The sequence below is a fragment of the Oncorhynchus clarkii genome, chromosome 1 (genome assembly GCF_045791955.1).
Source record: "Oncorhynchus clarkii lewisi isolate Uvic-CL-2024 chromosome 1, UVic_Ocla_1.0, whole genome shotgun sequence".
In the NCBI taxonomy this organism is placed as follows: Eukaryota; Metazoa; Chordata; class Actinopteri; order Salmoniformes; family Salmonidae; genus Oncorhynchus; species Oncorhynchus clarkii.
In genome coordinates this window covers 24,550,261-24,577,623 of record NC_092147.1, presented here as the reverse complement: position 1 = coordinate 24,577,623, position 27,363 = coordinate 24,550,261, and the positions used below count along the sequence as shown (strand labels likewise).

Sequence of the window (27,363 nt, the reverse complement as noted above, 5' to 3'; positions counted from 1 at the left end):
CCTCCCCTTGTCAGGATAAGGACACTAAGCCTTAAAAAAAAGAGATTGGAAAACACATTGGGAGGGATCTTAGACCATTCCTCCATACAGAAGCTTTCCAGCCCTATTGAAGTCCAGAGAGACTGAGCTGGCCATTGCAAAATGTTGATTTTGTGGTCAATTAACCATTTGTGGTTAACCTTTGTGGAATTGCATGTGTGCTTGGGGTTATTGTCTTGCCGGATGATTCACTTGCGGCCAAGTTTCAGCCTCCTGTCAGAGGCAACAAAGTTTTGGCTAAAATGTTCTGATACTTGGTAAAATTCATGATGCCGTTGACCTTAACAAGGGGCCCCAGGACCACTGGAAGAAAAATTAGCCCCATAACATCAAAGATCCAACATCATATTTTACAGTAGGGATGAGGTATTTTTTGCATATGCATTATTCTTTCAATGGCCAAACCCACCATTGGTGTGCATGGCCAAAGAGCTCTGTTTTCATGTCATCTGACCATAGCACCGCCTGGAGTTTGCTAAAAGGGCATTGGCCCTTGGATTGGAACCGGTGCTATGGTCATATGACACGAAAATTCAGGTCTTTGGCTACCCACACCAGAGTTATGATTAATTTACATGACACTACAACATTCTATGGCAGCCATCTTAGCTCCCCATTAACATTACATGGGGAATATTTAAACAATGCTATGTAGGCTAACTGAATGTCTAGAACAACATTGTAAATTCTAAAAGTTGGCCTACTCTAAAAATATGGGCTCACCCATCCTGAGAATGCGCCATCTAATGCACAATTGCGTTGATTCACGCCATTCGTTCATTTGGCTACAGCTGATTATCTTCTGTTGTCAAACAAACGTGAGTCTGGAAAGACTATTCTCTTCCTAAGAAGGGTGCAGCCGAATTCTACTAGATGACAAGCTGAAATGAATATAACATCCTGGCATTTACAGCATTCTCGAAATATCACATACTATAAAACTTTAAATTTCCGCATACATAAAATGCCTATTTAGAATGCAAGTATGGGGACATGGCCAGAGATTCATAAAGCATGCAGATATATCCTGGGATTAATGGGCTCCCCTAGTGGGTGTGGAACGGAGGGGGTAAGGAGTTGAAGGGAAGGAAGGTCTTTCTCACCACCCAGCAGCCTCTCTGTATGAGGGGGAGGGAGGGTGTGTCCTGATTGTCCCAGGTCTGTCTGATGAGATTTTAGATTTTCATTATACCACCTTTACTCTTCCTCCACAACACTGTAGTGTAGGATCTCACTGGGATTGCTTTGGTTAATTCATTATCTATACACGCCTATGTGACGCCCATGCAATTATGTTGGGGTATGTGTCATTACAGCTGTAGACCCCTGCTCTTAACCTCCAAGCATAGCTTGTTATTGGAGAGGAGAGTCCTTGCTGTGTGGTGGTGCAGTTAATGGAAATGTAATTCTTGTCTTTGGCAGATTAGACCTACACTGATACTTTTAGAATTGCATTTAAGTCAGCGGAAAGTAATAAGATGGCCTTTTTTAATCTGCTCCTTACTTTTAATGATGATGGCAGTATTTTCTATTTTCATTTTTTGTTGACTGCAGTTCAAAAACCTCAGGATTATACTGCCATCTAGTGTTTCAGGACATACCTTTTCACACCTGTCTCGTTCCAGTCCTCGTGTCACACGTACGTGTATTTGCCTCTCCTCCCTCCAGGCGGGCTTGTTGAATACGTGGCTGTCGTCCCTCCCTGCTGCCCGGCCTGACTGCTAAGGTATCCATCACCGTGCAGGAGCAGCTCCAACAGCTGTCCAACAGTCTGTCCCCCAAACACCACATATACATTTACATGCCATCCTTACAGGTGCACCTGTTTTATACCATTATTTTACCACACGTCCCTCAACCTATTCAAACGTCTGTGAATGAAAATGCTTTGTTTAGAACTCCTGGAAGATCCCACTATGGATCTGTGTCTGATGTCCTGTCTCTTAATGTTAGCAGTCATTCATTGCTATAGAACACTTGTGATTCTCAGTCCCAAATGTGCTGTGTTCAGTCAGTATGCTCGCCGATTTCTTCTCAGCGTGTTAGTCCCTCTGTGTTGCTGGGGCCCAGTATCCCTCTCCCTCCATCCTCATAGTGGGATGTTTCTGTTGATAGAGGTGGCACTCGCTGGATTGCCACTGATATTAAATCTGTTTACAGTGTGGATAGCAACCTGCAATTAAATCATATGTGTGCATGTGCTCAAAAGGCAAGCAGGTGCACGTGCAGATGATCTGGATGGGGGAGGAGATGGGTCGGTGGAGGTACAGAAGAGTTCTCCCTGGTGGTCTGGTCAAACATTAGCCCACCCCCTTACATATTTGAGGTCACAACCAAGGACAAGAGGGCTTCCTGCCTCCTGCTCTGTATATATGGCCTGAATTAAAACCATCCACTCGATCTTGTAATGACCAGTGAGCTCATGTATTACCGGGCAAGGTCAAATTGTGAAAGACTAGAAACCCTAGTCATAGACTGTTCTCTCTGCTACCGCACGGCAAGCGGTACCGGAGCGCCAAGTCTAGGTCCAAGAGGCTTCTAAACAGCTTCTACCCCAAAGCCATAAAACTCCTGAACACCTAATCAAATGGCTACCAAGATTATTTGCATTGCCCCCGCCCCGCCCAGCGCAGAGAGCATCATGAAGAACAAGGAACACACCAGGCAGGTCCGAGATACTGTTGTGAAGAAGTTTAAAGCCGGATTTGGATACAAAAATATTTCCCAAGCTTTAAACATCCCAAGGAGCACTGTGCAAGCGATAATATTGAAATGGAAGGAGTATCAGACCACTGCAAATCTACCAAGACCTGGCCGTCCCTCTAAACTTTCAGCTCATACAAGGAGAAGACTGATCAGAGATGCAGCCAAGAGGCCCATGATCACTCTGGATGAACTGCAGAGATCTACAGCTGAGGTGGGAGACTCTGTCCATAGGACAACAATCAGTCGTATATTGCACAAATCTGGCCTTTATGGAAGAGTGGCAAGAAGAAAGCCATTTCTTAAAGATATCCATAAAAAGTGTTGTTTAAAGTTTGCCACAAGCCACCTGGGAGACACACCAAACATGTGGAAGAAGGTGCTCTGGTCAGATGAAACCAAAATTGAACTTTTTGGCAACAATGCAAAACGTTATGTTTGGCGTAAAAGCAACACAGCTGAACACACCATCCCCACTGTCAAACATGGTGGTGGCAGCATCATGGTTTGGGCCTGCTTTTCTTCAGCAGGGACAGGGAAGATGATTAAAATTGATGGGAAGATGGATGGAGCCAAATACAGGACCATTCTGGAAGAAAACCTGATGGAGTCTGCAAAAGACCTGAGACTGGGACGGAGATTTGTCTTCCAACAAGACAATGATCCAAAACATAAAGCAAAATCTACAATGGAATGGTTCAAAAATAAACATATCCAGGTGTTAGAATGGCCAAGTCAAAGTCCAGACCTGAATCCAATCGAGAATCTGTGGAAAGAACTGAAAACTGCTGTTCACAAATGCTCTCCATCCAACCTCACTGAGCTCGAGCTGTTTTGCAAGGAGGAATGGGAAAAAATTTCAGTCTCTCGATGTGCAAAACTGATAGAGACATACCCCAAGCGACTTACAGCTGTAATCGCAGCAAAAGGTGGCGCTACAAAGTATTAACTTAAGGGGGCTGAATAATTTTGCACGCCCAATTTTCAGTTTTTGATTTGTTAAAAACGTTTGAAATATCCAATAAATGTCGTTCCACTTCATGATTGTGTCCCACTTGTTGTTGATTCTTCACAAAAAAATACAGTTTTATATCTTTATGTTTGAAGCCTGAAATGTGGCAAAAGGTCGCAAAGTTCAAGGGGGGCGAATACTTTCGCAAGGCACTGTATGTACATATTACCTCAACTAACCAGTGCCCCCGCACATTGACTCTGTACCGGTACCCCCCTTTATAGTCTCGCTATTGTTATTTTACTGCTGCTCTTTAATTACTTGTTACTTTTATTTATTATTCTTATCCATATATTTTCTTAACTGCATTGTTGGTTAGGGGCTCGTAAGTAAGCATTTCACTGAAAGATCTACACCGGTTGTATTCAGTGCATGGCTAATACAATTTGATTTGATCTTAGTCAGTTATTGTTTACATATCTGTATTAACACCATTCATATTCCTTTATTCCCATGTTGCTCCACAGTGACAGAACCTGGCAGAGAAGCTGCTCTCCTACAACAGAGCCAACCGAGCGGTTGCAGTTCTGTGTAACCACCAGCGGGCGCCGCCAAACACCTTTGGTCAGTCTAAGGCCAACCTCCAGTCCAAGGTGAAGGGACCAACAGATATTTGATAGAGACAAAAAGTGGTGATACGTTGTCATGTCCTATTTTAGCTCAACATTTACTTCAGTCTGTCTTCTCTCTTCATTTAACACTTCCAGATTGTCGGCAGGAGTGAGCAGTCGGCACTGGCCAAGAGTAAGCTGAAGCTGTCCAAGGAGGTCAAAGCTCACAGCTCAGACGGCAAGCTGCAGGCATGAGTGGCCCTTACTGGTAGCAGACAGACTGAATACTATTGCTCATAAAGGGAAGACGATATCCTGACTGAACACTCCTTTCTGTGTGTGTGTTTAGGGTGGTGGAGCGTAAGAAGGCTGTGCAGCGTTGTGAGTAGAAGCTTATGAAGATGGAGGTTCAGGCCCCAGACAGGAGAACAAGCAGATTCCCCTGGGCACCTCCAAACTCAACTTACCTGGACCCATGAATCAGCATTGCCTGGTGAGGGCGCACACAGGTCTGAAATATGACACTGTATGTACATCAAACACTGACACCTCAATGTCTTCACATGCAATTGAAATTCATATATTATTATCCTGTTATTAATATTGTACATTATTTCTCACATTGTTTTGCCCTCCTCATAGGTGTAAGAACATGGAGGTGCTTCTGGACAAAATATAACAAATCTCAGAGGGAAGTTTGGCTGCGCTATTGACATGACTTTACATTCTAAGTCAGCCTCTACCCTCTAGTTCTACCTAAATGTAAAGACTAGGAGGCAGGTTTAATCCTCTGCTCTATCAGGCTTTATTTACCTGACCGTATATTGAACTACAGAACTCTTTCTTCACATAACGTTTTTCAAGTTAAATTGTTATAATGCTGTTGGCACTTAAATTATTATTTTTTTTTTTACCATTGTTATATGGTAAACCATGATGATCTTATAGAAAGTATGGTAAACATGTCCTTTTATGCGTCCTTTTATAAGCATTTGAATAAGGAGTCCTAGGAAAATTATTAGCATCCCAATTATAGAGTAGGCCATCATCCCCATGTGGATGTAGTGAGATATCAGGTGGGACATGGTGTTAGGGTCTGATTATGCTGGCCGCCTCTGTTGTAGCTGAGTTCTTCAGTCAAGAGCTCCTCAAGTGCAGGGTTATTCATCTCCTACGAGGTCTGGAGCCTGTTGCTTTTCCCTTCTATCTGATCATTATTTGCACACACCTGGTGTCCCAGGTCTAAATTAGTCCCAGATTAGAGGGGAATAATGAAAAACCGCAGTGGAAATGGCTTCGAGGTCCAGAGTTGAGTTTGAGGGCTCTATGGCCACACTATCCTGATACACACACTAAAGGAGGCAGATCTACAAGAGCCCCATAGGATAGGTTCATGGCATTCAGGCTGATTTTAAAACAAAGCAACTTCCAAGTAAAACCAATATGTTGATTGACGTTTGTCTAAGAATGAGACTAAGATTTGTTTGTATTAAATAACTTTAATAGAAGAAAATCTGTTGAATTTTGAATGCATTCCACTTGGCACAGTGCTGCTAATATCACTGGCTTCTACTGTATACTTCAATCAACCATTACTAACAGGGCTGAAAAGTTCTGAGGGAAATACTCATTTACAAATAACACATCTTCAAGTCACTACATTAGAACTGTTACTTTTATTACAATAGTCAATATAAAAAAGCATTTCACAACACACTAAATCAAAATAGTTCATGGTTATAGTGGAAGAGTATGCTGCTCCTGAAGAAAGTCCTTGACAGCTTGTCGTCTGGCAACCTGTAATTGAAATGTGTTTTATAGTTGGTTTAGCATGCACTTAGGAAGACATTAACTTTTCCTGATGGAATTGTTTACGGTTTCCAACTGCAATCATAATCTACCTATTGACCTACAGAGAATTTTCCATCAATTCAAGTAAAAAAAATTCTGAATTATTAATTTTGATCAAATGTGTCATTGATGGACATCTAAAGTTATTTCAACTTCAAATTGGTATGTAGCATCAAAAAGGTAGGCCACAAACTATCATTTGAGAAAGGATGTGAATGCTAGCCATGTGACACTTTCTGAATGGGATTTGTCAGAGATGTTCGTTCACCAGTGAGGTTATTTATGCAGCTTAAATTATAACTTTTCTTTCACCTGAAATGTTTGTATATGCAGGACTACTGCCAACATGGATACAGGGATGAGTGCCAGAAGGTGAGTACTAGGAATGTGAATCTTTCACCTTCAAGACGATACAATAAGTCTCTACACTGAACAAAAATATAAATGCAACATGTAAAGTGTTGGTCCCATGTTTCATGAGCTGAAATAAAAAAAGAAATGATCCCAGAAATGTTCCATGTGCACAAAAAGCTTATTTCTAAATAATGTTGTACAGAAATATGTTTACATCCCTGTTAGTGAGCATTTCTCCTTTGCCAAGATGATCCATCCACCTGACAGGTGTGGCATATCAAGAAGCTGATCATTACACAGGTGCACCTTGTGCTGGGGACAATAAAAGGCCACTTTAAAATGTGCAGTTTTCACAACACAATGCCGCAGATAACTCAAGTTTTGAGGGAAAGTACAATTGGCATGCTGGCTGCTGGAAATGCCACCAGATAATTGAATGTTTATTTCTCTACCATAAGCCACCTCCAATGTCATTAGAGAATTTGGCAGTACATTCAACCAGCCTCACAACCGCAGACCACGTGTAACCATGCGAGCCCAGGACCTCAACATCTGTCGTCTTCACCTGTGGGGTCGTCTGAGACCAGCCACCTGGACAGCTGATGAAACTGGGTATGCACAAGCGAAGAATATCTGCACAAACTGTCAGAAACCATTTCAGGGAAGCTCATCTGCGTGCTCGTCGTCCTCACCAGGTCTTGACCTGACTGCAGTTTAGTGTTGTAACTTATTTCAGTGGCCAAATGCTCACCTCGTTAGCCACTGGAATGCTGGAGAAATGTGCTCTTCACACATGAATCCCGGTTTCATGCGGGCAAGAGGTTTGCTGATGTCAATGTTGTGAACAGAGTTCCCCATGGTGGCGGTGTAGTTATGATATGGGCAGGCATAAACTACGGGCAATGAACACAATTGCATTTTATCGATGGGAGTTTGAATGCTCAGAGATACCGTGACAAGATCCTGAAGCCCAATGTTGTGCCATTCATCCAATGCCATCACCTCATGTGTCAGCATGATAATGCATAGCCCATGTTGCAAGGATCAGTTCACAATTCCTAGAAGCTGAAAATGTCCCAGTTCTTCCATGGCCTGCATACTCAGACATAACAACATGCATTGAGCATGTTTGGGATGCTCTGGATTGACAGCGTGTTCCAGTTCCCGCCAAAGTCCAGCAACTTCGCCCAGTAATTGAAGGAGTGGGACAACATTTCACAGCCCACAATAAACCGCCTGATCAATTAAATGCAAAGGAGATGTGTCGCGCTGCATGAAGCAAATGGTGGTCACACCATATACGGACTGATTTTCTGATCCACGCCCCTACTTTTTTTTTTTTTAAAGGTATGTGTGACAAAGATGCATACAGTGCATTCGTTAAGTATTCAGACCCATTGATGTTCCACATTTTGTTACAGCCTTTTTATTATTATTTTTTAAACAATCTACACACCCCATTTTTTAAAACTCAGTACCTTGTTGAAGCACCTTTGGCAGGGATTACAGCCTTGAGTCTTCTTGGGTATGACGCTACAAGCTTGGCACACCTGTATTTGGGGAGTCCACCCGGATGTGGAGCGTTACTACACAGAGATTTTCAGGTCTCTCCAGAGTTGTTCGATCGGGTTCAAGTGTGGGCTCTAGCTGGGCCAATCAAGGACATTCAGAGACTTGTCCCAAAGCCACTCCTGCATTGTCTTGGCTGTGTGCGCTTAGGGTTATTGTCCTATTGGAAGGTGAACCTTGGCCCCAGTCTGAGGTCCTGAGCAGGTTTTTTAACAAGGATCTCTGTACTTTGCTCCTTTAATTTTTCCCCTCGATCCTGACTAGCATCCCAGTCCCTGCTGCTGAAAAACATCCCCACAGCATGATGCTGCCACTACCATGCTTCACCGTAGGGATGATGCCAGGTTTCCTCCAGATGTGACGCTTGGTATTCAGGACAAATAGTTCAAGCTTGGTTTCATCAGACCAGAGAATCTTGTTTCTCATCGTCTGAGAGTCCTTTAGGAGCCTTTTGGCCAACTCCAAGCAGGCTGTCATGTGCCTTTAACTGAGGAGTGGCTTCCGTCTGGCCATTCTGCCATAAAGGCCTGACTGGTGGAGTGCTGCAGAGATGATAGAACCTTCCAGAAGGACAACCATCTCCACAGAGGAACTCAGGTTCTTGGTCACCTCCCTGACCAATGCCCTTCTCCCAAGATGGCTCAGTTTGGCCGTGCGGCCAGCTCTAGGAAGAGTCTTGGTGGTTCCAAACTTCTTCCATTTAAGAATGATGGAGGCCACTGTGTTCTTGGGGACCTTCAATGGTGCAGACATGTTTTGGTACCCTTCCCCAGATCTGTGCCACGATACAATCCTGTCTCAGAGCTCTACAGGCAATTCCTTTGACCTCACGGCTTGATTTTTGCTCTGACATGCACTGTAAAACTGTGGGACTATATAATAAAACAGGTATGTGCCTTTCCAAATCATGTCCAATCAATTGAATTTACCACAGGTGGACTCCAATTAAGTTGTAGAAACATCAAGGATGATCAATGGAAACAGGGTGCACTTGGAGCTCAACTTCAGAGTCTCATAGCAAAGGGTCTGAATATTATGCAAATATGGTATGCTTTTTATTTTTAATACATTTGATAACATTTCTAAAAACCTGATTTTGCTTCGCCATTATCGGGTATTGTGTGTAGATTGATGAGGGGGAAAAAAAGTTTCATCCATTTTAGAATAAGGCTGTAATATAATAAAATGTAGAAAAAGTCAAGGGGTCTGAATACTTTCCGAACACTGTATCTGTATTCCCATTCATGTGAAATCCATAGATTAGGGCCTAATTTATTTATTTAAATTGACTGACTTCCTTATATGAACTGTAACTCAGTAAAATCTTAGAAAATGTTGAATGTTGTGTTTATTTTTTTAAATATATTTTTTCCCAGTTTGAAACAATTTGGTTTGATTAGAGGAATGAATCGATGTGATCTGGGTCAATGCACTAACATTTGTTGCATAAACTAATTTTCCATTCTAAACTAAAAATCTGAGCTGGATCTGTCTGAGCTGAGACAGTACCAGTCAAAAGTTTGGACACACCTACTCGTGCAAGGGTTTCTTTATTTTAAATATTTCCTACATTGTAGAATAATAGTGAAGACATCAAAACTATGAAATAACACATATGGAATCATGTAGTAACCCCCAAAAAGTGTTAAACAAATCAAAATATAGTTGAGATTCTTCAAAGTAGCCACCCTTTACCTTGATGACAGCTTTGCACATTCTTGGCATTCTCTCAACCAGCTTCATGAGGTAGTCACCTGGAATGCATTTCAATTAACAGGTGTGCCTTGATAAAACTTTCCTTAATGCATTTGAGCCAATCAGTTGTGTTGTGACAAGGTAGGGGTGGTATACAGAAGATAGCCCTATTTGGTAAAAGTCCATATAATGGCAAGAACAGCTCAAATAAGAAAAGAGAAACGACAGTCCATCATTATTTTAAGAAATGAAGGTCAGTCAATATGGAAAATTACAATAACTTTGAAAGTTTCTTCAAGTGCAGTCGCAAAAACTATCAAGCGCTATGATGAAGCTGGCTCTCATGAGGACTGCCACAGGAAAGGAAGACCCAGAGTTACCTCTGCTGCCGAGGACAAATACTCTTCCTGGAACTACGAGGAGTAACAGCGTGACCTACATTGACATAGACTGAGGACAGTGGTGTCTATCACACATGAAGGATCTTTTAAATGAACAAAGAGTTCTACAAGCAGTTGTTACAACAAGAAAATAGCTTCAGGTGTTTTGTCCAAATACTGGTGGATTCAACTACTAAAATGGACCACAGGAAGATTGAGGTGAAGCGCACCCACAGGACTGGAAATCTCACCACCAGGCCAGTGGTAAAGTTCCTGAGGTTCAAGGACAAGGTAGCTGTTCTGGAAAAAGCCAAGAACTTGAGGAAATAATATCTTCCTCAACGAGGACTATCCTGAAGCTGTGCGCCAGAAGAGGAAAGAACTGATCCCAGCCATGAAAGCTGGCAGAGCACGTGGGGACATTGCTTACAGGCTCATTGTCCACCATCCCTCCCAGAAGCCTGGAGGGGATGACAGCCAAGCCTATGGGTTAATAGCGTCAACCCCACCTCAAACACACACACCAATTGATTAAATGGACTGATAAAATGTATATATATTTTTCTCTTGCTTAGTTTGCTCTTTTCCACATTATGTCTATCTCTGATAAGATACACAGGAAAGGACTGAAAATAGCTCATATTAGAAATAAGGTTCATGAAGTCAATAACTTGCTAACATTCATATATTATCAATTTCTGAGACTTCAGCAGTAGCAATACAAGGATATAACATCTATAGAACACAGGAATGCTTTTGGGGGAGGTGTTGCTGTATGTATACACAGAGCCATACCCCTGTAATGTTTAGAGAAGATCTTATGTCTAAAGCACTGCATCGAGTGCTAGAGGTGTTACTACAGACCCTGGTTCGATTCCATGCTGTATCACAACTGGCTGTGATTGGGAGTCCCATAGGGCGGCGCACAATTGGCCCAGTGTCGTCCAGTTAAGGGTTTGGCCGGGGTAGGCCGTCATTGTTAATAACAATTTGTTCTTAACTGACAAGCCTAGTTAACTAAAGGTTAAATAAAAAATATTTACAAACACTACAGGAACAAGATCATCCACATGTATCGATCACATTTTTACTAATACTGTAGAAGTTTGTTCTAAAGCTGTATCCATACCCATTGATGCAGTGACCACAATTTCCAGGAAAGCCAAAGTTCCAACAGCTGGGCATAAGAGCTCATACAAAATAATTTGCTGCGACTTATGTGGATGATGTTAAAAATATTTGTTGGTCTGATGTAATTAATGAGGAGCATCCAGACATTGCACTTAATTTATAAAATTGCTTCTTCCAATTATTGATAAACGTTCACCTGTTAAGAAACTGACCTTTAGAACTGTTAAGGCTCCATGGATTGATGAGGAATTGAAAAACTGTATGGTTGAAAGAGATTGGGCAAAAGGAGTGGCTACTAAGTCTGGCTGCACATTTGACTGGCTGAAATTTTGACTAAACTAAAAAAAAAAAATAAGAAACTGTATTATGAAACCAAAATCAATTATATAAAGAATGATGGAAAAAACTTGTACTTTAAATGAAATTATGGGCAGAAAGGTATTCAACGCCATCTTATTATCACAAAACCATTTCATGTTGTCAATTATTTTTCTGATTACTTAATTGGCAAAATGGGCAAACTTAGGCAGGAAATGCCAACAACAAACAGTAATCCATCGTATTCATGCATAAAAAAACTAAATGAAAGAAAAGTATTGCAAGTTTGAATTATGTAAAGTTGGGAAAATTGTAATCGATCAATAATGACAAACCTCCTGGCATTGACAACTTAGATGGAAAGCTACTGAGGATGGTAGCTGACTCTATAGCCACTCCCATCTGTCATATCTTTAATCTGAGCCTAGAGGAAAGTGTTTGTCTTCAGACCTGGAGGGAAGCCAAAGTAATTCCGCTACCCAAGAGTGGTAAAGCGGCATTCACTGGTTCTAACAGCAGACCTATCAGCTTGCTGCCAGCTCTTAGCAAACTGTTAGAAAAAATGGTGTTTGACCAAATACAATGCTATTTCTCTGTAAACAAATTAACAGACTTTCAGCATGCTTATAGTGAAGGGCACTCAACATGTACAGCACTGACACAAATGACTGATGATTGTTTGAAATACATTTATAATAGGAAGATTGTGGGAGCTGTACTGCTTGATTTCAGTGCAGCCTTTGATATTATTGACCAGAACCGGTTGTTGAAAAAAAAAACGTGTTATGGCTTTAACCTCAGCTCTGAATCCACGATATTGTAATCTAATAGAACTCAAAGTGTGTTCTTTAACTTCTTTGGGACTGGGGGGCAGTATTGAGTAGCTTTGACGAATAAGGTGCCCAGAGTAAACTGCCTGCTACTCAGGCCCAGTTGCTAATATATGCATATTATTAGTAGATTTGGATAGAAAACACTCTGAAGTTTCTAAAACTGTTTGAATGATGTCTGTGAGTATAACAGAACTCATATGGCAGGCAAAAACCTGAGAAAAAATCCAACCAGGAAGTGGGAAATCTGAGGTTGGTCATTTTTCAACTCATTGCCTATGGGGTCATATTGCACTTCCTATGGCTTCCACTACATGTCAACAGTCTTTAGAACCTTGTTTGATGCTTCTACTGTGAAGGAGGGGGGAATGGGAGCTGAATGAGTCAGAGGTCTGCCAGAGTGGCATGAGCTGATCATGCACGCTCACGTGAAAGTAAGCACTGTTCCATTGCATTTCTACAGACAAAGGAATTCTCCGGTTGGAACATTATTGAAGATTTATGATAAAAATATCCTAAAGATTGATTCTATACTTTGTTTGACATGTTTCTACGAACTGTAATATGACCATTCTTCTGAACTTTTGCTTGGACTTGCCCGCGTGTCGTGAGTTTGGATTGTGTACTAAATGCGCAAACAAAAAGGAGGTATTTGGACAAATTATGGACTTTATCGAACAAATCAAACATTTATTGCGGAACTGGGATTCCTGGGAGTGCATTCTGATGAAGATCATCAAAGGCAAGTGAACATTTATAATGCTATTTCTGACTTTGTTGACTCCACAACATGGCGGATATCTGTACGGCTTGTTTTGTTGTCTGAGCGCTGTACTCAGATTATTGCATAGTATGCTTTTTCGGTAAAGCTTTTTTGAAATCTGACACAGTGGTTACATTAAGGAGAAGTGGATCTAAAATTCCGTGCTTACAGCCCAACACCGTGCAGGACGTTTGGCATTTGCCAGAGAACACCCAGATTGGCAAATTCGCCACTGGCGCCCTGTGCTCTTCGCAGATTAAAGCAGGTTCACACTGAGCACATGTGACAGATGTGACAGAGTCTGGAGACGCCGTGGAGAACGTTCTGCTGCCTGCAACATCCTCCAGCATGACCGGTTTGGCGGTGGGTCAGTCATGGTGTGGGGTGGCATTTCTTTGGGGGGCCGCACAGCCCTCCATGTGCTCGCCAGAGGTAGCCTGACTGCCATTAGGTACCAAGATGAGATCCTCAGACCCCTTGTGAGCCCATATGCTGGTGCGGTTGGCCCTGGGTTCCTCCTAATGCAAGACAATGCTAGACCTCATGTGGCTGGAGTGTGTCAGCAGTTCCTGCAAGAAGAAGGCATTGATGCTATGGACTGGCCCGCCCGTTCCCCAGACCTGAATCCAATTGAGCACATCTGGGACATCATGTCTCGCTCCATCCACCAACGCCACGTTGCACCACAGACTGTCCAGGAGTTGGCGGATGCTTTAGTCCAGGTCTGGGAGGAGATCCCTCAGGAGACCATCCGCCACCTCATCAGGAGCATGCCCAGGCATTGTAGGGAGGTCATACATGCACGTGGAGGCCACACACACTACTGAGCCTCATTTTGACTTGTTTTAAGGACATTACATCAAAGTTGGATCAGCCTGTAGTGTGGTTTTCCACTTTAATTTTGAGTGTGAATCCAAATCCAGACCTCCATGGGTTGATAAATTTGATTTCCATTGATCATTTTTGTGTGATTTTGTTGTCAGCACATTCAGCACACTATGTAAAGAAAAAAGTATTTAATAAGAATATTTCATTCATTCAGATCTAGGATGTGTTATTTTAGTGTTTCCTTAATTTTTTTGAGCAGTGTAGTTATCAGATTCACATGGAATTGTTGTGCAATTTAAATGTTTTAATATGAAACTATTTGTGAAAAGATGAAATGTAATTTCGCTTCTTAATGAGAGAACGGTTTGTCATAGAGTAAACTCTGCCAACTCAGTGGCCCCACCCATGTGAACAGACAGTGGTTGTAAACTATGAAACACGACCCTCTCTCCCAAACCTATATAAGCCCATTGCCGAAAATGTAACTTCCTGTTCCAAGTACGTGCGGACTGGCAGTCCCCACGTTGAAAGGACAAAAACCACCTACAGAACTAAGCCAACATCAGCAAGAACCTAACCCAATTGGCATCAAATTTCAATGTGAAGGTGACGACCTACATGCAGAAAGGATGAATTTCAACTATACCAGCCAGAATATAGCATGAGCTTAAAAGTATAGCAACTTATATATGAACTTTGAACTCTTATTCACTCCAGAAGTGATACCTCCTAGCCGTTACGTTAGCAGCAGTCACTGTAAACGTGGGCTAGGAAAGGAAGGACGATGTATCCAGTCTAACAAACACAACGATACTACAAAGTATCGTTCTACCACCAGACATTCTTCAAAGGACAACCCGGCCTACCATCTACGACCCTGGCTAACAAGCGCAGCTCAGAGTAAATATTTATTGCATTTTCCTTTTTAAATGGGTGGTTATTTAAATGCACAAGATTACTGTATTTACATAGAATAGCTTGTACATTGATTACAAATTATGTCATAAAAACCCAATGTCCCTGGTGGTGTAACCAGCTGTCGTAGCTGGTTACACCACCAGGGGGGTCTTCTTTATGACATAATTTGTAAACAATGTATGATCCATTCTGTGTAAATACAGAATCTTATGATTATTTAGGTATTTAGTAAATAAATAATTAAACCAAATGTTGTATTGCTGATTCAACTTGTTAGCCAGGGTTCGTGAAGATAACCAAGAATTTACAACTTACAGATGAGACTGAATAAAGTGACGATTAAATATTGACTGCTATTGATGTAAAAGATTACCAGGTCTTTAAGAGTGTATTCGGAAGATAACAGCTCTATAAACATTATTTTGTGGGGCGCCAACTTTCTAGTCAATTACATTGACCTGATTAGCTTAATCAGGTAATATTAATTACAGAATAGCATATCATATCACATAATCCGGCATAGCCAGACACGACAACAGAGTTACACATAAATAAACGTACAGTCAATAACACAATAGAATGTACAGTGTGTGCAAATGTAGAAGAGTAGGGAGGCAAGGCAATAAATATGCCAGAGGCTAAATAATTACAATTTAGCATTAACACTGGAGTGATAGGATGTGCAGATGATGATGTGCAAGTAGAGATACTGGGGTGTAAAAGAGCAAGAAGATAAATAACAATATGGGGATGAGGTAGTTGGGTGTGCTATTTACAGATTGGCTGTGTACAGTGATAGGTAAGCTGCTCTGACAGCTGATGCTTAAAGTTAGAGGGAGATATGTCTCCAGCTTCAGTGATTTTTGCCATTTGTTCCAGTCATTGGCAGCCACTATTGCTCTATTTGTTTTTCAACAGGACAATGACCCAACATACCTCCAGACTGTGTAAGGGTTATTTGACCAAGAAGGAGAGTGATGGAGTGCTGCATCAGATCACCTGGCCTTCACAATCACCTGACCTTAACCAAATTGAGATGATTTGGGATGAGTTGGACTGCAGAGTGAAGTAAAAGCAGCCAACAAGTGCTCAGCATATGTGAGAACTCCTTCAATACTGTTTGAAAAGCATTCCAGGTGAAGCTGGTTGAGAGAATGCCAAGAGTGTGACATGCTGTCATTAAGGCAAAGGGTGGCTACTTTGAACAATCTAAAATATATTTTGATTTGTTTAACACTTTTTTGGTTACTACATGATTCCATGTGTTATTTCATAGTGTTGATGTTTTCACCATTATTCTACATTCTAGAAAATAGTAAAAATAAAGAAACCCTGGAATGAGTAGGTGTGTCCAAACCTTTGACTGGTACTGTATATATATGGTGTACCGTATGTAAGCACCTGAGCTGAGCAATAAGGGAGATGGGGCATCTAGATTCAAGATAATATCACATCCACAAATGCAGTGAAATGCCTTTCTTGCAAGTTCTAACCCCAACAATGTATTAATCAATAAGAGGGTAGAACAAAAATACACAATATATAAAAATAAGAAGAACATGATAAAGTAAGCATAGTAACGTAAACTAACTCACTTTTGTACATCGCCTTGGTCTGTACAATTGACCTTATTTTAGCACCCAAAAAACGTAATATTTCCAGGTCAACTGTATGGTCAATACCATTGTAAAGCACTTTTTCTCCCCTTTCCAACAGAATTCATGCCAAGACCTCCACGCTGCCCGGTTCTGCATGATTGAAGAAGGCAATGAGCTCCTTCTGGTCTTTTTAAAAATGGCGGGTGGGGAAGTGAGAGGAGATGTGTGGGAAAACGCCTCTTTCACTCGATCTGTCCAATTTATCACCTTATCGCCTCTAAAAATGTAAATAAAACACTATAAAGAGTTTATATAATGTGTCATTACATACTTATTTGGAGGTTTGTGTCGAATTTGAATTAGGTTTTTAGTGCGGTGCTAAAGTGATCTTTAGAAGTAGACAGCGGCTTTGAGAGTGACGATCACTTAGTGATGATGCAAAAAATGACTAGGTATCCCCCCCCTTACTGTCCATTTCTTGTTTTTAAACAATGAGAGAAGTGCTACACCTGGTGGAGAGAGATTGTAAAACAGAAAGTTGCTTTATGCGTGCTGTACGCTATGACACGTCACAATGTAACGGAGGGTCCGTTTTTTCAACTTATCTCCAATACTATAGAGCCATTACCATGTCGATCAACGCTTGAATAGAAACGTAGTTCACACCCCTGATTTTTAAGTCAACACAGTCGCTACAGTCCCATTAGTTTTTTTTGCAGCCTCGTTTTAATGTCGCGGTTGCGCACATTTGTACGGAATGGGGTGAGTTTACGTTATATACACAGGGTCAGTTCCAGTACCATATTTACAATGTGCAGGGATAGTGGATCAATAAAGTGATAGTGGCTCATCTGTCCTTGGTTGTAACACTCACAACAGAGTTCCAAACTGCCTCTGGAAGCAACGTCAGCACAATAACGGTTAGTCGGGAGCTTCATGAAATGGGTTTCCATTGCCGAGCAGCCGCAAATAAACCTTAATAATCACCATGCGCAATGTCAAGCGTCAGCTGGAGTGGCGTAAAGCTTGTTGCTATTGGACTCTGGAGCAGTGGAAATGCGTTCTCTGGAGTGATAATTTTTTTATATATATATATATATATATATATATATATATACGTTATTTTACCAGGTAAGTTGACTGAGAACACGTTCTCATTTGCAGCAACGACCTGAGGAATAGTTACAGGGGAGAGGAGAGGGATGAATGAGCCAATTGTAAACTGGGGATTATTAGGTGACCGTGATGGTTTGAGGGCCAGATTGGGAATTTAGCCAGGACACCGGGGTTAACACCCATACTCTTACGATAAGTGCCATGGGATCTTTAATGACCTCAGAGAGTCAGGACTACCGTTTAACATCCCATCCAAAAGACGGAATGATGATGAATCACGCTTCACCATTTGTCAGTCTGACGGACAAATCTAGTTTTGGTGAATGCCAGGTTAACGCTACCTGCCCCAACGCATAGTGCCAACTATTAGGTTTGGTGGAGGAGGAATGGTCTGGGGCTGTTTTTCATGGTTCGGGCTAGGCCCCCTAGTTCCAATGACATTCTAGACTATCTGTGTTTCTGACTGTGGCAACAGATTGGGGAAGGCCCTTTCTTGCTTCAGCATAACAATGCCCTAGTGCACAAAGCGAGGTCCATACATAAATGGTTTCTCGAGATGGGTGTGGAAGAACTTTACTGGCCTGCACAGAGCCCTGACCTCAACGCCATCCAACACCTTTGGGATGAATTGGAACTCCAACTGCAAGCCAGACCTAATCACCCAACATCAGTTCCTGACCTCACTAATGCTCATGGCTGAATGGAAGGAAGTCCCCAAAACATGTTCCAGCATCTAGTGGAAAGCCGCCCCAGAGGGGTGGAGGCTGTTCTAGCAGCAAGAGGGGGGGCGACTCCATATTAATGCCCATGATTTTGGAATGAGATGTTCGACAAGCAGGTGTCAGCATACTTTTGGTCATGTAGTGTACCTGCCAGCTGTTCTGCATATGCTGTGAGAACGCGCCCTGGAATACTAATCGGACCCTGTGGCCTTGACCTGATTTAGACTTTACTCACATCGGCATCAGAGAGCTAGATCACCCAATTTTCTGGGTCGGTGGTTACCCTCACATTGTTGGGGAGATCCCGGACGGGTCTTCCTTTGTAATCCGTAATGGATTGTAGCTCCTGCCACATGCGGCATGTAACATGATTCCACTTCATTCCTATATTGTCCTTTTGCTTGTTTGATGACTGTGGGGACAATGTCACCAATGCATTTCCTAATGAAGCCGATGACTGAGGTGGTTAACTCGATGTTATCAGCGGAGTCACGAAACATATTCCAATCAACACTAGCAAAGCAGTCCTGTAGCATAAACTCTGATTATGGATACCATTTCTCAACAGAGCGAGTCACAGGTAATTCCTGTTTAAGCTTCTGCTTGTAAACAGGAAGCAGGAGTACGGAGTCATGATCTGATTTGCTCAATGGAGGAAGAGGTAGGGCCTTGTATATTTGCTTGTGACTAGAATAACAGTGGTCTAGGATTTATCACCCATATTGGCGAGGGAGACGTGTTGATGGAAGTTAGGCATCACGTGTCCTAATGACATGGAATTAAAATAGCTGGCAACCAGAAAAGCAGCCTCTGGATGTACGTTTTTCTGCTTGGTTATAGCCTTGTACAGTTTAACCTTTTGCATGTAGGGGGCAGTATTTTCGTTTTTGGCTAAAAAAAAACATACCCATTTGAAACTGCCTATTTCTCAGCCCCAGAAACTAGAATATGCATATAATTAGAAAACCCTCTAAAGTTTCTAAAGTTTCCAAAACGGTAAAAATATTGTCTGTGAGTATAACAGAACTGATATTGCAGGCAAAAACCTGAGGAAAATCCAATCAGGAAGTGACTCTTATTTTGAAACCTCTGTTCCTATGCATGCCTATCCTCCATTTAAAGGGATATCAACCAGATTCCTTTTCTATGGCTTCTCTAAGGTGTCAGTCTTTAGACATAGTTTCAGGCTTTTATTTTGAAAAATGAGCGTGAAAGATCACATTGCGTAAGTGGATAGGTCGGGGCTCTGAGTGAGTTTTGCGCTACAGAGTAAAGCGGCCAATGTTTCTCCCGGTGTTATTGAAAAACCTACACACCCGGTTGATATATTATCGAATAAATATTTAAAAAACAACCTGAAGATTGATTATAAAAAACGTTTGACATGTTTCTGTGGACATTATGGACATTATTTGGAATATACGTTTGCGTGGTCGTGACCACTCTTTCCTGGGATTTCTGAACATAACGGAGGTATTTTGAGTATAAAAATAATCTTTATGGAACAAAAGGAACATTTGTTGTCTGACTGGGAGTCTCGTGAGTGAAAACATCCAAAGATCAAAGGTAAACGATTAATTTGATTGCTTTTCTGATTTTCGTGACCTAGCTACTTAATGCTTAGTGTACATAATGTTTTGCTATGCTATCGATAAACTTAAACGCTTGGATTGCTTTCGCTGTAAAGCATAATTTCAAAATCTGAGACGACAGGTGGATTAACAAAAGGCTAAGCTGTGTTTTGCAATATTGCACTTGTGATTTCATGAATATTAATATTTTTTTGTAATATTATTTGACTGTGGAGCTATGCTATTCAGCGGTTGCTGAAATGATCCCACTAACGGGATGGGTGTGCCAAGAAGATAAGTGCCAGCTTGTTATTTTTCTTGTTCTGAGGTGAAATGTATACAACAGTCACAATAACAGCTGAAAACTCCTTCGGGAAGTAAAAGGGTCGGCATTTGACCATGAGGTATTCCAAGACTGGTAAACAATGGGGTTGATACTTCCATAGGCTTTGAGTCAGCACACCAGTTGTTGTTGATGAAGAGGCAAACCCCTCCCCCCTTGATTTCCCCAACTCCACTGGGTGAATGGAGAATCCATCAAGTTGGATAGCAATGGCAGGTATCTTGTCCGAGAGCCATGTTTCAGAAAAGCAGAAAATATTGCAATCTCGAGAGTCCTTTTGGTAGAAAAGGTAGACGTGGCAGTGTGGGACAGGAACAACAACCTCTCCCTCATCCACATTGGCCAGTAGAATGGAGGGAAGAGGTGGCCGGTTCTCCCTTTACTTTAATCTCACTAGGATCCCCCTCTCTTGCCTCTAACGTCTGCATTTCCTCTTGGGTAGGAATTGGGTCGGAATTAAAGAAAGAGCCAAGGGCAGATGAGTCAAAGTCGAAGCCGGAATTGAGGTAAGTAACTTCCGATCTGATGGTCAAAAGTTCTTGCCGGTTGAAAGTAATTGATATCAGCTACATTGAAAAAATAAAAGTAAAAATAGACTCACAAAAATAAGATACGTCCCTTTTTCAGGACCCTGCCTTTCAAAGATAATTCGGAAAAATCCCAAAAACTTTAAACACTGTTTCCCATGCTTTTTCAATGAACCATAAACATGTACCTGTGAAACGGTACACTAACAGACACTAACATTTTACAGACAGTAGGCAATTAAGGTCACAGTTATGAAAACTGAGGACACTAAAGAGGCTGTCTCTGAAAAACACCAATAGAAAGATGCCCAGTGTCCCTGCTCATCTGCGTAAACGTGCCTTAGGCATGCTGCAAGGAGGCATGAGGACTGCAAATGTGGCCAGGGCAATAAATTACAATGTCCGTACTGTGAGACACCTAAGACAGCGCTACAGGGAGACATGACGGACAGCTGATCGTCCTCGCAGTGGCAGACCATGTGTAAAGACACCTGCACAGGATCGGTACATCCGAACATAACACCTGCGGGACAGGTACAGATGGCAACAACAACTGCCAGAGTTACACCAGGAACGCGCAATCCCTCCATCAGTGCTCAGACTGTCCGCAATAGGCTGAGAGAGGCTGGACTGAGGGCTTGTAGGCCTGTTGTAAGGCAGGTCCTCACCAGACATCACCGGTTTTGTCTCACCAGAGGTGATGGTCGGATTCATGTTTTTCGTGGAAGGAATGAGCGTTACACTGAGGCCTGTACTCTGGAGCGGGATCGATTTGGAGGCGGAGGGTCCGTCATGGTCTGGGGCGGTGTGTCACAGCATCAACGGACTGAGCTTGTTGTCATTACAGGCAATCTCAACGCTGTACGTTGAGAGGGAAGACATCCTCCTCCCTCATGTGGTACCCTTCCTGCAGGCTCATCCTGACATGACCCTCCAGCATGACAATGCCACCAGCCATACTGCTCGTTTTGTGCATGTTCTGCCATGGCCAACGAAGAGCCCAGATCTTAATCCCATTGAGCACGTCTGGGACCTGTTGAATCGGAGGGTGAGGGCTAGGGCCATTCCCCCCAGAAATGTCCGGGAACTTGCAGGTGCCTTGGTGGAAGAGTGGGATAACATCTCACAGCAAGAACTGGCAAGTCTGGTGCAGTCCATGAGGAGGAGATGCACTGCAATACTTAATGCAGCTGGTGGCCACACCAGATACTGACTGTTACTTTTGATTTTGACCCCCCCCCCCCTTTGTTCAGGGACACATTATTCAATTTCTGTTAGTCACGTCTGTGTAACTTGTTCAGTTTATGTCTCAGTTATTGACTCTTGTTATGTTCATACAAATATTTACACATGTTAAGTTTGCTGAAAATAAACACAGTTGACAGTGAGTCTTTTTTTGCTGAGTTTAAATGTTTAAATGACAAAATAGTACATTTGGGTCAGAGCTTACAAAACGGAAGCTGTATGGCGCTCAGATTAGGGGAAGCAATGGTATAGTAAGCTACTTTTTTGCCCAATTTTTGATCTGAAATCACCATCACCCACTAATTAACTAGTCATTTTTCTTTTCTTTGCTTCGACCATGCAGTGCGGTTTACAAAAGTGATTGCTGTCCTCGTTATGAAATTAATCAACCAACCCTGCATATCTAAACTTGACCATATACACTGATTGCTTAAAGTAAAACTACCAAAACTATTGCTGATGGTGAACCTGAACAATCAAAATAAAATCTAATGTAGGCTATGCCCCAATCAGCAGGTAGGCTATTGCCAGATTAGTTGTGTCTCCGGTAGTTTACTTCTAATCTGGTAAAACACTATTTTCAACAGTACATTTGATAACAATAACCTAGCAATTACATTGGTTGTCACTAAACTAATAAAGCCAAATATTGCACAAGCTTTAAAAAAAATGTTTTTACTCAGAAGGCACAGATGTACAAGATAAGGGGCCTACCTCGTTGGTCAACACGTGAAGCTGCGCACACTGCTACTGATATTGCCTGGGGTTGTTCGGCATGCAAAATTACTTGTAGATCAATGACTGTCAACACAGTTACATGCTTAGTTTGACAGTGAAGGAGAGGACACATAATTTGTCACAAAAGATAGGGTAGAAAGTAATATGAGAATGTTTTTAGTGAACCAGCGATTCGTAAAATTTGAATAGATTTCCTGACCAATGCATGCCTCATTTTGATCTTTTTGGGGTCCGCAGACCGACTCACTCGTATCTTAAACATTTGAACCGGGGACCGATGAGTATCATACAGAAATAGAAAACATTTAGTAAAGTGCCGTTAGATTACCTTCATGACCCTTGTCCTTCTTTGACTTGCGGTTCCTTGACCCCCTCGATCTCCTCCACGCCTGCCTGGGTCATGAGGTCAGCAATGTTCTTCTCCAGGTCATCGATGCGGGTGCTCATCTCATCAAGTGAACATGGTTAAGGAAGACAATGGGCTAGCCCAAAATGGACTTGTGGATTAAGCTGACGGATGGGATGTGCTGGCAGGAATACCTCTCCATTATAACATTAATGATGATCACTAACAGACACTCCCCAGCCAAGATTCCAACTGGTAAGACATATCTAATGTATTCCTATGCACTATTATACTTTAAAAATGTTATTACTGCTTCTTTCTGAACTGTAATATAAAGGGCTACTAGAAATCTTTGACAAATTAGCTCATGTAAAATAAACATAAAAATGGACCAAAGTCCATTATGTTTGGAAATGAACTAATGGGGGTGTGACCGTATGACACCCCATTTATAAAATAAGCATAATGACTTGAAAGATACCAAGATACCAAGCCCATACCAAGTTACCTAACAATGTTGAGGATATTTCTTCCGATGATCTGGTCTGACATGGTCTGGAACTTATCCTGCATCTGTTGCAGCAGCGTCTGGACCTTTTAGAGAGCAGTAACAGGTGTATCATTACACAGGCTGATATGATCTATTGTGTTCAATGACCATCTTGCAAGAAATTTATGAAAATCCAATAGGGCAAACTGGAGGATATAAATAAAGAAATGGGTGGGTGGGAGAAAGTAGAGAAAAAAAAATACAGCAAAGATGGTTTGTGGTCAATTCAGAATAATTTGGTAAATTTTAATTGAGCAGGATTCAAACCACATCAAAACGTATTGGCCGTTTTTATATCATGTTTGTTTATTTATATAAGCAAGCTATACAGAGCATGATCATGGATAAAAAGAGAAGGTGTTCCTTTTTCAATCAGTGATGCCTAAATTATGGGAGATGTAGCTACAGCACTACCACAGAGAGAACAATGAGCCAGATGTTTCCCTGGATGTATACATCTGAAACATCCGGTTGGCATTTCCACCCCACCAAATATGGTGATGAGAGGGAGCCCAGTGGCCAGCAATGGGAGAAGATGGCGCGAGATGGATTTTGGCCGAAATTCTGCAAATTGTATCATCAATTAAACATTTGATCTCAATACAGATTTGTTACCAACTACAATATGTTAAGAATAGAGTAGATTATGTTTTGTAGACTTTACCCTTCGCCAAAAAAAAAATATAACAATTGCGGTGTTAGTAAGAGTGCAAGAGCGAATGTAATTATTGCCAACGCGCACTTCACAGGGTATTCGTTCCGTAATAACGTATGCAAATATGTGCTAGAACGCGCCAATAGGATCTCGCTAAATCGTGCTTGGGTCTGCCCACCTCTTTGCGTGTTCTGCCTAAAGACTGTGGTCTATCTGGGTTAGTTATAAACAACATCTTTGGCACTACAGCAATTGGAGCCATGATATTTTCTTACCGTTCTAGAGTTTGATACTCTACTTTTACAGTCATTTCGTAGGATCCTATTTCTTAGCTAGCTAGTTACATAGGCTATTGAAATGATCGGCTAATGTAAATCGAAACATATCCATTCACCAGGCCTGGGTGAATCGTGGCTGGCTAGCTAATTTAGCTAGCTTCAATGTTATATACTCACCACATTGGTAAGGTCCTGAACTGACTTTGGATCAGTGTCTGCCATATTTTCCCTATGCACGACACGCGTGTTATTAAGTGGTGTAAAATGAACTCTAGCTAAATTAGCTACCTTGGGCAAAAATAAATACAGGATCCCTAGCTCTACCACGTAAATCCAGATATGTCAGTCAGCTGTTTTTGCAAAACACGTATCGCGAGAACACTGAAGCAGGAACCCAACGGAATGTGGAACGTTTAGTTTTTGGTATGCAAAGCCTCGATTTGGCGAAATTCGATTATTTTAATCCCGCGGTTTTCATAGTCTCGTAAACCCGACCCTATGCAAAGTGACTAGCATTGATACATTGTGGGAGGCAACAAATCTGCCCATGGACAGTGGTGGAAAAGGTACCCAATTGTCATACTTGAGTAAAAGTAAAGATACATTAAATATAAAAAGTGAAAGTCAAACAGTGAAATACTACTTGAGTAAAATTCTAAAACAATTAGATTTTATAAAAGTAAATGTAAAAACGATTTCGATTACGGCTAGTCAAGGGCACACTCAGACAATTTACAAATTAGTGTGTCTGCCAGATCAGAAGCAGAAGGACTAAGGCGATGTGCGATGTGCGAGTTTACGTTACATGGACTAACCACCTGTCAGAAACTGTCATTGCGATCATATTCCCGGGGCGATAGAGTAGGCTAAACTGTAAATAGACAGGGTAATAAACGTGTAAAACGGTGAAATAAAAATAGAACAAAGAATACTAGAGGATTGGAAACAAAACAAAAAAAAATGCAGCGTGCACCGACAGCCTCAGGAGCCCAAGGGGTGCACTTTTTGTTTTTTTGCCCAAACGTTGTTTGATGATTGATTAGTTGATTATTTGAATCAGCTGTGTAGCTCTAGGGCAAAAACCAAAACGTGCACCGAGTTTGGTAAACCCTGGGACAGGCAGAGGGATCTATTTTTTTTTTTTTTTTGTGGAAAAGTTTTATTGACACATTTCCTTTAAAAACAGCTCATACATTTTTTACATCATTGATACACATAAAAACGGCAACAAAGCATAAAACACAGCATTTGAAAGTTACATTTAAATTTGTTAAAAAGCACATGTTGTTAAAACCAATGAAAACAACCATGGATAAAAGTACTTTCCTTGTAAAAAACATCAAATCTGTAAAAGCCATTTAAAATGTGTACTAATGATCTAACAAAGGTAAAACATTTTTAAGACATGAAAAAATGTTAGAAAGTCACTTTGTTAAAAGGCTGTCTTCAGTCCCTTGTACAGGAGGGGGGTGAGTCTTTATCAAGCTCACCTCATCCTGCTCTTCTGAATAGATCATCGTCCCGTCCTTCGGGGCCCAGAGGAGATCCCTCCCCTAGGCGCATCGCCCTAGGCGCCGCAGCGCTGTCAGGCCGTGGCCGCCGGGACCTAGGGTGTTGTGGGGGACCCTTCGCCTGGGGTCGAGGCCCCCTTCCTTCCGTACCACCCCAGGGCTTCCGTGGCTACCATGGCCACTGCCTGGGGGGTGGTCTCTACGTTTTTCGCTACCAGCAGGTTACGGGAGGACCACAGTGCTTCCTTCAGGCACGTGAGGGTGGGCCAGAGCTTGGTGAAGGCCTTCGATGGAATGGGCCTTCGGCCCACCCCATACAGCACGAGCTGAGGTGTTAGGTCCTCCCCTGCTGGCAGACACGAGGTGATCAGGGGGCCTGCTTCCTTCCACAGGTCCCTGGCGGCTCTGCACTCCCAGAGCATGTGCCTCACCGACTCTTCTTGGCCGCAGCCTGGTCGGGGGCACGCGGATGTCCTCGCCATGCCCCGTGAGTGCATAACGGCCCTGACCGGGAGGATCTCGTGGGCGACCATCCAGGACAGGTCCCGATGCCGATTCAGGAGAGCAGGATGGGCCACGTTGCGCCAAACCGTTGTGGGCTCACCTATAGCGAGCCCGCGCACTGGACACACTGGTTCCCGATCCTGCACAAGAGAGAGAAGAGAGCGGTGTTTTGTTAAAACCGTGACTGTTTCTTTTTCCAGTTTAAAATGTCTTAAAAACTTCTGGAGCTGGACGTAGTGCAGGGGTAGCAGGAAAGAGACTGGGGCTCGCAGGTCGACTGGGATCAGCCTCAGAGTCCTGAGGTAAGATCCCAGCCAGAACCGTGCGAGGGCCTGGGTCTTGTTGTTGACCGGGGAGGTGGCAAGAGTCAGATGTAACGCTGTGTAGCGGCTGCCCAGGAACAAGTAGAGGTCAGGCAAGCCTTTCCCCCCCTTGGACCTGGGCCTCTTGACCACCTCCCTCCTCAGCCTCTCCCACTTGCCTCCCCACAGGAAGTAAAAGAGCGTCCGCTCCAGGTCTAAAATGCTCCTTCGAGGGGGGATAAAAACAGAACTGATTAATAAAAGCACAGGTAAAATCACAGCTTTAATGATTAAAACCTTGCCCTCAAAAGTCAGCTGTCGTAGTCCCCAAAAACCCAGTCTCTGTCTTACCGTCCCCAGGATTCCGCTCCAGTTACCGCTCCCTCCTCCCCCCCGGTCAAACTTTACCCCCAGT

The 27,363-nt window shown here is 42.4% G+C and overlaps 1 protein-coding gene and 1 pseudogene across 2 annotated transcripts; one reads left to right on the top strand and one right to left on the bottom strand.

The window, feature by feature from the left end:
• LOC139368855 (DNA topoisomerase 1-like) overlaps positions 1-5,018 on the top strand; it is a 44,460-nt pseudogene extending 39,442 nt beyond the window's left edge.
• Positions 5,019-5,784: 766 nt separating this feature from the next.
• Positions 5,785-25,022, bottom strand: LOC139392768 (heat shock factor-binding protein 1-like). Of its 2 annotated transcripts, none has more exons than XM_071141052.1 (4): positions 24,809-25,008; positions 23,676-23,742; positions 23,131-23,257; positions 5,785-6,102 (listed from the first exon to the last, which is right to left on the bottom strand). In XM_071141052.1, the coding sequence occupies exons 1-3, from the start codon at positions 24,851-24,853 to the stop codon at positions 23,133-23,135; spliced, it is 237 nt and encodes a 78-aa protein (XP_070997153.1). In that variant the 5' UTR covers positions 24,854-25,008; the 3' UTR covers positions 5,785-6,102; positions 23,131-23,132. The 2 variants fall into 2 exon arrangements, with proteins under 2 accessions (XP_070997153.1, XP_070997236.1); XM_071141135.1 differs by lacking the exon at positions 5,785-6,102 and adding an exon at positions 9,125-9,833 and having other exon boundaries at positions 24,809-25,022.
• Between the last annotated feature and the right edge of the window lie 2,341 nt (positions 25,023-27,363).

What these genes read in the sequence shown, in the direction of transcription:
- LOC139392768 (XM_071141135.1), bottom strand. Translation starts at nt 24,853, where the DNA reads ATGGCAGACACTGATCCAAAGTCAGTTCAGGACCTTACCAATGTG. An exon ending in TTCAGGACCTTACCAATGTG is followed by an intron (nt 23,743 to 24,808) that starts GTGAGTATATAA and finishes GCTCTCTAAAAG; the next exon opens with GTCCAGACGCTGCTGCAACA. An exon ending in AGACCAGATCATCGGAAGAA is followed by an intron (nt 23,258 to 23,675) that starts ATATCCTCAACA and finishes AACCATGTTCAC; the next exon opens with TTGATGAGATGAGCACCCGC.